This window comes from Phacochoerus africanus, chromosome 12 (assembly GCF_016906955.1).
Source record: "Phacochoerus africanus isolate WHEZ1 chromosome 12, ROS_Pafr_v1, whole genome shotgun sequence".
Taxonomy (NCBI): Eukaryota; Metazoa; Chordata; class Mammalia; order Artiodactyla; family Suidae; genus Phacochoerus; species Phacochoerus africanus.
This window is the reverse complement of record NC_062555.1, coordinates 20,234,681-20,247,518: the sequence shown is the minus strand read 5'-3', so window position 1 is coordinate 20,247,518 and position 12,838 is coordinate 20,234,681. Positions and strand designations below refer to the sequence as shown.

Below are 12,838 nucleotides of genomic sequence, written 5' to 3'. Positions count from 1 at the left end.
TTTTGGATCCTCCTCCTAGAATAATAAAAATAAAAACAAATGGGAACTAATAAAACTTAAAAGCCTTTGCAGAGCAAAGGAAACTATAAACAACATGAAAAGACAACCCACAGAATGGGAGAAAATATTTGCAAACAAAGTGACTGACAAGGGATTAACCTCCAAAATATACAAACAGCTCACACAGTGCAATATAAAAAAAAAAATCAAAAAATGGGCTGAAGATCCAAATAGGCATTTCTCCAAAGAGGATAGATACCTGGCTAACAGGAGTATAAACAGATGCTTAACATTAGTAATAGTCAGAGAAGTGCAAACCAAAAGTACAGTGTTGTCACCTCACCCTGGTCAGAATAGCCATCATCAAAAAGTCTACAAACAATAAATGCCGGAGAGGGTGTAGGAAAAAAGGACCCTTCCTGCATTGTTGCTATGAATGTAAATTGGTACAGCTACTATGGAGAACAGTATGGCAGGGGTCCTTAAAAAACTAAAAATAAAGCTGCCATGTGATCCTGCAATCCCATCTTGGACTTATATCTAGAGAAAACCATAATTCAAAAAGATGCACCCCAGTGTTCATTGCAGCACTGTTTACAGTAGCCAAGACATGGAAGCAACCTAACTGTCCATTGACAGAAGATTGGATAAAGAGGATGTGGGTGTGTGTGGGGGTGTGTGTGTATGGATATTACTTAATCATAACAAAGAATATATACCAAAGACAGATATCATGTGATATTGCTTATATGTGAAACATTTTTTAAATGACACAAAGAACTTATTTACAAAATAGAAATAGATCCACAGATATAGTAAAAAAACTTCTGGTTACCAAAGGGGGAAAGAGCAGGAAGGGATAAATTAGGAGTTTGGGATTTACATATACACCCTGCTGTACATAAAATAGATAACCAACAAGAACCTACTATATAATACAGTATTTTGTAGTAACCTGTAAAAGAATGGAATCTGAAAAAGAAAATAAATATATATATAGAGAGAGAGAGAACCAAATCACTATACTTGAAACTAAGAGCATTATAAATCAAGTATACTTCAATTAAAAAATTAAAAATAATATGTTTTATAAGTATGGTTATAACACACTTATGTAAGTATGTTTTGAATGCTTACTGTATAATAGCTGTGTTCAAAAGACTTCGTTTATGTTAATGCTCACTTAACCCTATGAAGTAGATAGTACTGATTCCACTGTAGAGAATGAAGAAAGTGAGACAAATAATTTGCTCCTAAGTTCACAGCAGAGTGATAGAATAGTGGTTTTAATTTATATATTATGGAAACATGCTAAGGGTTAATTTGGAGAGGAAGGAAGTGTTCTAGAGAGCTGAAGTCTGCCTCGGCCTGCCACTGTATAGCTCAAATAATACTTAGAGAAGAACTTAAACTGCTGGATTTCAACAAGAAATTTCAGGCTGCCATCTGTCTCTGGAATAATATATGTGTATTTGTGTCTGGTCATGTGTAATACTGCCTGCTTTCCAAGGGAGAAAACTTATTTGTTAAGCATATTATTCTTAAACAAATAATACATGAGTCATAGTCAGGACAAGAATTTAAAATTACTCTTTGTTCTTCTCAAAAAGATATAAAAGCATATTATATTTACTTGTGTAGGTATAAATATGCAAAATTTCACCTAATGCATTGCCAAAGAATAATTTGAAGAATTTATAAAAATCCTGAAGTGAAAATTTCTGAGCAAAAAAAAAAAAAAGCTACAGTTTATTTTATAACTGAAAATGTCATTCAGGAGCAATAGATTATTCTTAAACTTTCTATGTTATTTTTAGCATAACCAGCTTAATATGCCTAATAAAAATATTTAAAGAGCATTAATTATAGAAAGATGGTAGAGGAGTTCCCGTTATGGCTCAGCAGAAATGAATCATTCATTCTGAAAACATTCTAGCAGCTGATGTGGTTCACAGAGATTCCCTTTACAGAAATCCTTTAAATAATCACCATGTATGTTTTTATCAATTTGTTTTGCAGCGCAAGACTCATCAGTTTTTTGTCAAATCTTTTACCACTCCTACCAAGTGTCATCAGTGTACCTCTTTGCTGGTGGGTCTGATAAGACAAGGCTGTTCCTGTGAAGGTAAGAACAAAATGGGAAGAAAATGTGATTTTAGAGTCCTAATATTTACTACCTAAATTGTAATCAAATAACTTTACCTTCTTTGAAAGGTATGTTAACATTTAACATGTAATGTGAGAAAAACAAATGTATGCATATACGTATAACTGGGTCACCATGCTGTACAGTAGAAAAAATATATATCTAAATATATGATAAAAAATAAAAAGGATTAAATAGTCATGAAAAAAACGGTATGTAAACATTTGATTTAATCATTCTCTTTTCTTTGGATTATAAACTAAGTACCTTGCAAAAGTCTGTGGACTATTGGACTCTAGACAGATGGCCCTACAAACATTTTTCAGGGGCAGTATATTTAAAGATGTTTCATTCATCTTTGTTTTCAGGTGGATGTATGGTCTTCAGAATTAACCTATGTCACCAAAGACCTGAAAGTTATTCTCAAATCTATTCATTTACATTTATTCCAGTTTATTAGAGAAATTACTGTTAAAAAGCAGGCTCTGCAGTATCTTCTCGAAAATATTGAGTGTTTGCCACTGTGCCTCAAAAGATATTTTATTCCTAATCTCAGTAGCAGAGGTTTTTCCCTGCCGTTCATCGACCCATCCATCACATGCTCGTGGAATGCCTGCTCTCTGCTTCTAGGCACCAGGGATCCCATGCTCTCTGTTTGTCTGGTTCTTGCAGCCAAAGGGGAAGATCTCAATTACATTATCTTAACTGGGCTGTTAGATGCATGGGTTTAGGGCAAAAGAAAATGGGCAGGCCTGAAAGGCAGATGCGAAGCGATGAATATGAATGATGTTTTCCGAGAAACACAAGTATGAGGACAGAACCTTTGGAGGAGGTTAGTTAAGGGGGAGTAAAAGGTAAAGAAAACAAAGTCATCTGAGAAGGACTCTCTCATGGACTAGGAAAGTGTGGCTGAAGCCAAAAGAGAGAATTTGTACAGTTTTTAATCCTTGCCTTGTTGTGAAACATAGCCAGTACTTAGCACATGTCATGTTTTAAATCTGTTTATCAGAGAGGATCCTAGGCGGCTCCTTGGCTTTAGGTCCCTTGTCATTTTTTACCTATCAGAATCATTTGCAATTCCATAGTAGGAATTTCTGAGATTGTCCCGACTCTCTTCTGAACTCTCATGCTATGAAACTGTGCCTGTCTTTTCTTCAGATTCTTTGAAGCCTACTCTGTAAAGCAGTGGGGACACATTACACCATGCCCAGTCTTATATATGAATTATATAAATGTTATGTAATATGGTTACAGCCTCTAAAGATTCCTGTCATTTTAGTTCTTCCTGGTTGAATGAAATTAGTTCCAGTATAGGTCAACTATTTTATTGTTTCCACTGCTCATTGGAAGTAAGATTTTTGCTGAGGTAAAAAAAAAAAAAATTTACTTGTTTGGCACTCTACTTAGAAGTGAATGAGTTGTCTTGCAGAAGATTGGATAGTTTTTGACAGTCCCTCTTACCTCTCTGAGGTTTAATATCCATTTCCCATGTGGACGTGTTCCCATGATGCTATCCCTTCCGTTCCTCTTGTATTCTTTCCCAAATATTTTCCAGAACCCCCTTAGAGTAGGAATTGTCTAAATAGATACTCTTAGTCTGAAATCCCCAGCAAGTTTATTGCTTTAAATATTTTAACCTTTAGTTTTTCACCCAACCAAGTCTCAAGTATAACTGGAGTTTATTTTTATTTATCATTTTCTGTTAGAATTTCAAGTTCCTCATGTAAGTACCAACAGGTATCCCAGCAATACTGTTAGTTGTTCGGTATTCGAGCTGTGAGCCAGCCTACCTGGGTTTGAATTCCAGTAGTGCCCCTTGTGAGAGTTCTGTGACACAGGGTGAGCAGCATGCAAATGAGGGTGATTGTACAGCTCTTTGTTTACGACCACAAAATTGAAATCACTCAATGAAGTTAATTATTATTATTATCTTAGTAGTAGCTTAAGTGTATATAATAATAGCAATAACTCCTAAAATTTACTCTTAGTTTATACCTTTTTAATCATTGAACAGTTTCATCTTCAAAAAGAGGGATTGGTAAAGTTTACCAGATATTGCCAAGATGTCAGACAATTTAATGTCCATCAGTGACTCTTGCAAGAGAAATTTCAGGGCAGATACCAAATTTCAGTTTGATGAAGAGTTTGAACTCCAGAAACTACTGTTTTTGGAATTCAAAGTTTAAAACAATTGTTTATTCACAAGGTTGGTTTTTTTTTTTTTTCTGTTTCCTTCTCATTTTGATCTCTAGTGTTAACACAGAACAATAATAATACAGTAATTTTAAAAATTACTATTTCTTATTGAAATTCTTATTGATAAGCAAATGAATCAGCTCCTCAGATGACAAAAACTATTTAAAAATTGGAGATACGCATTCATCTAACATGGCACCTTGCATGTAAGGATTATTCAATGAATTTTCTTTTCATAAGAATGAATTTTTATTGAAAACTGTTTGTTTTTTCCCTCCAAAAGTGTGTGGATTTTCATGTCACATAACTTGCGTAAACAAAGCTCCAACTGCTTGTCCAGTTCCTCCTGAACAGACAAAGGGTCCCCTGGGCATAGATCCGCAGAAAGGAATAGGAACAGCATATGAAGCTCATGTCAGGGTAAGTATGATGACTAGGTTGGGTTTAGATTAATTTTTTAAGGCGTGTTAATGAATTCAAGTGAATCACCTTACAAACACAGTCCTTGACAGAAAATTAGGTGAATAAAATCCATCTAAGGATTTTATTTTATTCAGAGTAATGACTTGAACAGAAAAACCTAATGTTTGATTATAGTAAATTCCCAAATGTCTCAGTATTTTCTCTACTGTCCCTATCTTGTACTGAACAGATGTTGAAACCTCCATGAAGTAGTCTTTGGCACTTAGTCTTGCTGGAGAGGTAGCAAGCATATGCTTATGAAGTATGAGATATTATCCAGGCGTAATCTTACTTGTAATCTTGATTAATGTTCAGTGTAAATACAAAATTTGGCTTTTATGCTACTTAGAAATCCATGAGTGTTATTTTAGTGAATTACTAGAGAAAGTTGAAATGGTGATGTTAAATTTTTTTAAGAATAAAACATCATTCAGTGTTTGAAGCATATGTTCTTACACTTTCGCATGTTATTAATGTTACAGGTGTTCCATCTACTACTTTCCCAATCAAAGTGGCAGACTTATAATATGTGTACATTATCTTTCAGTTTTCACCATGCAATTACATATGTAATTAAAGGAGCTCTGATTGACAGTTCAGTTTGAGTTGTTTGTTTTGTTTGCCTAAGATCCCTAAGCCAGCTGGAGTGAAGAAAGGATGGCAGAGGGCACTGGCTGTAGTTTGTGATTTCAAACTCTTTCTGTACGAAATTGCTGAAGGAAAAGCATCTCAGCCCAGTGTTGTAGTCAGTCAAGTGATTGACATGAGGTACGTTTTCGGAGATGAAAATATTTGTACCTTTGTAGCACAGGAATAAAAAGTGTGTAATTTTTCTTCTAATTACATTGCCGTATTTTTATTTAAATCCAGTTTCATGTTAATTATCTCATTTATTAATTTTGCAATTGTGACATAATTAAAAATAGGAAGTAAGGTTGATGAGAACAGGTTGATGCGTGTGTATGTTGCACATGCTGGGGCTAGGGGTCAGGGAAAAGAAGCTGACACTGGAAACCAAAAGACCAGTTTAAAGGTTGCTCGGGTACTGGAGGCCTAATGTGTAATGTTTATATCATCACTAAAATAAGGGCTTAGATAGAATTCCCGTGTGAGGAAAAGAAATAAAAACCTCAACATCAGTCAGGCTCTTGGAATATAAAATCAACCAGTGAACATTTAAGTTAAGCACATCTCTTGCATGCTTCTGGCCTCCTGTTTCAGACTCTCCCCCTGCCCCTGAAGTGCTCTGCTTTACCTCCTCTTCTAACTCCAGGCACTCATTTACTCCCAGAGCTTCAGCCATCACCTCTGCATTAACAACTCCCAGACATAGGTCTCCAGTCCAGATCTTTCTCCAGCACTCAAAATGAGAATTTCCAGGTGTGGCTCACATTGACATTTCATACCAGTGTTTCAAACATGTTATCTTTCCCACAAATACAGAATATGAAGGAATAGATGCAGGAGTTCCCATTGTGGCTCAGCAGGTTACGAACCTGACTAGTATCCATGAGGATGTAGGTTCGATCCCTGGCCTCACTCAGTGGGTTAAGGATCTGGCATTGTCTCCAACTGTGGTGTAGGTTGTAGCAGCTCAGATCCCACGTGGCTGTGGCGTAGGCTGGCAGCTGCAGCTCCAATTAGACCCCTAGCCTGGGAACTTCCATATGTCACAGGTGTGGCCCTAAAAAGCAAAAAAAAAAAAAAAAGGAGTAGATGCAAGAAATATTAGAATGTTAGCGAGGAAATTTTAACAGGACCTTCTAAGGGGCCAAATAGAAAAATAGAAGGATCAAGATAAGACCAAGAAGTCAAGTCTTCAAGAACAAGAGAATGATGGTACCAGTAACCAAATTAAGGAAATCACAAGGAATAAATTATTGTAAAGGAAATCTGTCTTAGGTGTTGAAGGAACAGTAAGACGTCAGATGAGCTGTGTTGAAGGCACTCGAGCTGTATTATGGGAGGAGAAGGGGTGCAGTCTGCCGGAGATTCTGGAGACCCACCAGGGTTCAGATTCCCAGTTTTCCACACATCCTTGCTGGCCTTGTGACTTTGAGTAAGCTAGAGATGATTTCTAACTCTGATATAATCTGGCCCTGTTAAGTTACACATGATAAATTATTGGGCACTATCAATTACAAAGGAGGAAAATTTTTTAAAATGTTAAGCTCCATTCGAATGTTTTGTGCAAATAAGTTTTGTGGATTGCTTCATGTGTGTTATTTGGATACGCGCCCCAAACCACAGACACCCCCACATATGCTGACTTTTAGTGTCTCACCTTCCCTTAGGGATGAAGAATTTTCTGTGAGTTCAGTCTTGGCTTCTGATGTTATTCATGCGAGTCGAAAAGATATACCCTGTATATTTAGAGTAAGTATACGTGCTGTAATTTATCACTGAATTAGATGTTTTTAACGAATATATATTTTGCCTCTCCATATAGATTATAAATTTACCAGAAAGAGAACCAAAACTTATAGACCATTAGTGCTAAGTAAATATTTGATGAGTAAGAGACCAATAGAAAGCCTGAATATATGGCTTCTCAAATAGGTTTCCTCTTGGATGATATTTTTGAGTCACAATCTGATTTTCAAATAAATACTACCACATGGAAAATTGAATCAAGTGTGATGTTTCTCAATTAAAAAAGAAAAGTTGCTTTAAAACCTCATTTAAAAAATTAATGTGTATCAGTTCTATTGCTATATAATAACCACTTCAAAACTTGGTGGCTTAAACCAACAGTGATTTATTTTTTGCCCTTCTGTGGGTCAGCTGTGCAGTTCTTCCATTGTCAATGGGGGTCACTCATGCGGGCTGCATTCAGCTCATGTGGAGCTGGAATATCCAAAACGACTATACTCTCATCTGGGGCCTGGGTACTCGGCAGTTCATTGGGCCACCTCAGTTCTCTGTGTGAACTCTCTCCATGTCTCGAATCATTAAGTAGTCCAGCTGAGTTATCCATGGCTGGCTTCCCACAGAGCAAAAGCAGCAGCCAGGGCTTTTAAGGACTAGGCCCAAAAGCTACATAGGCGTGATAACCCTTCTGTGTTCTGTTGGTCAAAGCAAGTCATAAGGTCAGCCTGGGATTTAAGAAAAGAGGAAATAGTCTGATTTCTTGATAAGAAAAGTGAAATTCCATAGGAAGAATTGTTGGTAGCCATCTTTAGAGGCTAACACAGTGCAATCTTGAATTAAAATAATAGAGGTTAGAAAAAAATAAAGGACTGCCCTGGTGGGATGCCTGTATGCATAGTATTTATCTATGAATCTTGTTTCTGAAAGGGCAAAGACCATACTTAGTCTCTCAGTTCTCAGACCAACTATTTTCACTCCAGCTACCAATGGAGCCTACACAGGCCCACTTATCTCTAACTAAATATAATTGTGGGATTTTATTATCACCCCTGTTACTTTTAATAAAGGAGCCATATATACATAATTTAAATCTGTTCTGATTATAAGTGTCATTGTATAATGATAAACCTTCATTTAAACTCATACTAGCTCAAGTGATCTGGTCTTCTAAGATAATGTGAGTTACTGTTATGAAGTAACAGAATGTAAGTATCTTCTGAACGTTTTTGACTTTTTTAAAACAAGTAGAAAATCAGTGAAGTATAGTGCTTATGAGCATGGACACAGGATCCCAGTCTAGTGTTTGGTTTCATTTCCCCTGAAGAAATTAATTTTTTTGCATCACAGGTTTTATATATATATAAAAGATGTAGAGGTAAATGAATTAATACTTATAAAATGTTCTGATCAGTGTCCAGTGCTCAGTAGTTATTTGATAAATGTCAGTTGCTGTAGTTATATGACTGTGTGTAATGAATTTTTTGCTGTTATTATATGACTATGTATAATGAATTTTTTAGTGATAGTATTCTGGCGCTTTGGAGCAAAGAAAATACAAATGGCACTAACCTTTAGAATGGTATCTGCTACCTTTGTCATGACTTTGGATGCTTAAACTAGTTATTCCTCTGATTAGGTATCTGTTAAAAGGTATCATTTAATGAATGCTCATGGTGTTGGCTAGTGCTAAGCAAACTAGCCTAAGCATAAAACTTGTTTACAGGTGTCTTATTTCCTAATATCACAAAATTTGGTTAAATTGTTCTAGGTCACAGCTTCCCAGCTCTCAGCATCTAGTAACAAATGTTCGATCCTGATGCTAGCAGACAGTGAGAATGAGAAGAGTAAGTGGGTTGCAGTGCTGAGTGAATTGCACAAGATTTTGAAGAAAAACAAATTCAGAGACCGCTCAGTCTATGTACCCAAAGAGGCTTATGACAGCACTCTACCCCTCATTAAAACAACCCAGGCAGCTGCAATCATAGGTATGAATTTTTAACATTTATCGTGTTATCCTTGTCTACTAATCTACCTTGTCAGCAGAGACTGGCTTTCATCCTGGAGTCCCGGGTATCTAACATAGTATGTGTTATATCACATATGCTCAGTAAATGTTTTTTGTTGGTGGTGGGTTGGTTTTTTTTTTTTTTTTTGGCCACACCCATGGCTAATGGAAGTTCCTGGGCCAGGGATGGAATCCAAGCCACAGCTGCAACCTATACCACAGCTGTGGCAATACCAGATCCTTTAACCCACTGCACCTCTGCAGCAAACTGAGCCACTGCAGTCAGGTTCTTAACCCACTGCACCACCGTGGGAACTACAGTAAATGTTTATTGAATGAATGAGATCATATTAGAGCTTTGTGTTTCAGTAAACAATAATAAATCTACTTTTCAAATGTGTTTTTTCTGAAATATCAATAATGCTAAAGATTAGCCTATTAATGAATCTATTTAATACTTGTGTGATTTACACAAAATTATCTAGTTTCATAAAGTGTAAGTTTTCTATGTAAAATATAGATACTAATTACCTTGCAGAGGTTATTGTGAAGTTTAAATAAGATGAAATCTGTTAACACAGAAATGTCCTCAAAAATAGCAACATCTATGTCTGGAGATTTAAATATTCACCATGTTCTTACATGCACTCCCAAATTTTTGTTACTTTCTAATAAATAGCAAGAAGTTTAATGAGTAGAGTTCAAATGCCTTTCACAATTTTTCCTTTTCCAAACAAGAAATGAAACTGGACCCAGGGTGCTAAGAAACTAGGGGGTTTTTTTTCTTTCACCTTTTGTTGAATAAACATTCTGTTTTATAAGTGGTGCTACTAATTATTTCTAATGATTCTTTTATTTTAAAAAGATAATATTTACCACTGTAATCAAAAGGAAATTTAGTAGTGTAAGTTGTTACTGCTACTTTTAAATTATTTATTTCCTTTTTTGCACCAAATTTCTTTATCTCTTTTATTCTGTGAGTTTTACATATTTTTACCTAATAAAAAATCTTTCATATTTATGTCTTATATAGATCATGAAAGAATAGCTTTGGGAAATGAAGAAGGGTTATTTGTTGTACATGTCACCAAAGATGGTAAGAGAAAATTATTGCAAAGAAAATATTTTTGATAGAAAATTCTAAACTATAGATTCTAAATTCTGAAAAGAACATTAGTTGCTTTTATGTATTCCTTAATTGAAATTTACCAGTCCTAATTTGATATGTTTATACGTCGAAAGATTTTTTTTTAATTTCTGTAGTCCTCCTGAATTCTAAAACTTCCATGTATTGTCTGTCATCTGTCATTTTATGTAACAGATCTGTATGAACTCAGGCTGCATTTCTAAAGGTGGTACATGAAAGAAAATACAACTCGATTTTTCCACTGTTCTAATAGTACTAGAAGAGGCAACAGTCATTAAAATGTGTTTGTTGTTGGGGTCTTTTTTCTCACAGTTTAATACAACAGATTTTTTTCCTAGGGAGAAATTAAATACTGGGTGGAATAAAAAGGAACCCATTTAATTTAGCATTCTTAAATACAGTTCTCAGTTTTGTCTTAATATCAAGTTATATCATGGAAAAACAATGCATTTAAACTTCATTAATTTGTTACCCAAAGAACGACCTATAGTGATTCATGAGACACTCATTTTTAAAAAATATTAACCCCATGGTAAGCTTCCCTAGGATTATTGAGAATAAAAAGGTTTTTTTCTTGAAGATTATTGACATAGCAGCTCTTTGCCTTGGCTGCCAGAAATCTCAATGCTAATATGTTCCTATAGCTAGGTTAAATTATCTTACAGTGGGTGTAATTATCTTCCTCTTTGTCCGTCTGATTTCTAATTTCTTATTTTTCTGTGTGTACCTCTGTCTTTATTATAAGTTGACATATCCTTTTGAGTATAATTGGGATATGATTAATAAACAAAATGTTATTTTGCAGTTGATTTATTATTATTTCTTTGCATAGAAATTATTAGAGTTGGTGACAATAAGAAGATTCATCAGATTGAACTCATTCCCAATGATCAGCTTGTTGCTGTGATCTCAGGACGAAATCGTCATGTACGCCTTTTTCCTATGTCAGCTTTGGACGGGCGAGAGACTGATTTTTATAAGCTGGCAGAAACTAAAGGGTGTCAAACCATAACTTCTGGAAGAGTGCGTCATGGAGCTCTTACATGCCTGTGTGTAGCTATGAAAAGGCAGGTCCTCTGCTATGAACTATTTCAGAGCAAGACCCGGCACAGAAAATTTAAGGAAATTCAAGTCCCATATAATGTCCAGTGGATGGCCATCTTCAGTGAACAGCTCTGTGTGGGATTCCAGTCTGGATTTCTCAGATATCCCCTGAATGGAGAAGGAAATCCCTACAGTATGCTCCATTCAAATGACCATACCCTCTCGTTTATTGCACATCAACCAATGGACGCCATCTGCGCAGTTGAAATCTCCAGTAAGGAGTATCTGCTGTGTTTTAACAGCATCGGGATATACACTGACTGCCAGGGCCGAAGATCCAGACAGCAGGAATTGATGTGGCCAGCAAATCCCTCCTCTTGTTGTAAGATTCTCTTGCTTTTGGTTGTCTTATCTTACTTTCATTTTCCTTCTACTTCACCTCCTGTATGTATTCATTATTAGTAGCAGGTTGTCTTTTTAAAGTCATCTTTGAGGTTTTTCCTAAGCATTGATTACGTTGATATGTAGAGTAACTAACCATACAGAGGTAGTGAAGGCCTAGGCCATCACGGTCGACCTGAACAGGAACATAATTAAAGCTAATCTTCCTATGGAATATTTTACTTAGGTGGGTTTTTAACCCACATTATTGTATTTTCAAATAACCCTAAGGAGTTATCTTCACGGTGCCCCAAAATACAGTGCTCGTGAGCATTAGCAGCTCATAAGACTTACTCTAGAGAAGCTGTTACCAAATGAATTACTTAATCAGTTATGTAAAGGTATAAATGTAGCATCTTGAGAAGTGTTATTTGGTTTTACATTTTTATATAGATAGGTAGATATTTTAAGTCACCACTTGTATTCTGTCAAGAAGTGCTAAGATATTATAAATTATTAAATACTACTATGTGCCATTTCACATAAGAGATATAACAGTGAGCAAAACAGATAGTCTTACCCTCCCAGAGCATAGACTGCAGTAGAACATAAGTGCTCTGATAGTACGAGTATAGAGTAGAGGCACACAGGAGGAATATCTAATCCAGCGTGTTTTGTTTTTAGTGGAAGATACTTGAGTATGTTTAAACACTGAAGGGAAATAGCCACTAGGGAGCCAGGGAAAGGTAGACTTTATGGTAAGTGTAGGAAGTAGAGTAAGATCCCCAAGGAGGCCGAAGAGGATAGAAGTCTGAACACAGGGGAAAGGGTTCGGAGCAGGAGGAGTGAAACCTCATCCACTGCAGCGAGATAGGAGGAATGGTGGGTGCGAATACAGTCAAGTGTAAAGGTCCAGGATAAGAAACTTCAGGAGAGCCATAGATGCTTATACAGAAAAAATTAGAAAAACTGGACAAAAAGAACAAAAGAAAAATACTTTTAATCCTCACTATCCAGACTTAACTCTTCTTAATATTTTATTTCTTCTGAAATTTATACTCTTATCTATGGCATCATATTTAGAATG

General features: G+C 35.8%; 1 protein-coding gene across 11 annotated transcripts in view; it reads left to right on the top strand.

Moving 5' to 3' along the window:
• The window catches only part of CDC42BPA (CDC42 binding protein kinase alpha), a 289,959-nt gene that overhangs the window by 251,490 nt on the left and 25,631 nt on the right, over positions 1–12,838 (top strand). For all 11 annotated transcript variants that reach the window (XM_047755429.1, XM_047755428.1, XM_047755424.1 and 8 more), the window contains 7 exons: positions 2,020–2,125; positions 4,626–4,762; positions 5,433–5,572; positions 7,099–7,180; positions 8,943–9,159; positions 10,213–10,275; positions 11,159–11,752. In XM_047755429.1, the coding sequence (XP_047611385.1) occupies positions 2,020–2,125; positions 4,626–4,762; positions 5,433–5,572; positions 7,099–7,180; positions 8,943–9,159; positions 10,213–10,275; positions 11,159–11,752 (1,339 nt within the window). The remainder of the gene's footprint in view (positions 1–2,019; positions 2,126–4,625; positions 4,763–5,432; positions 5,573–7,098; positions 7,181–8,942; positions 9,160–10,212; positions 10,276–11,158; positions 11,753–12,838) is intronic.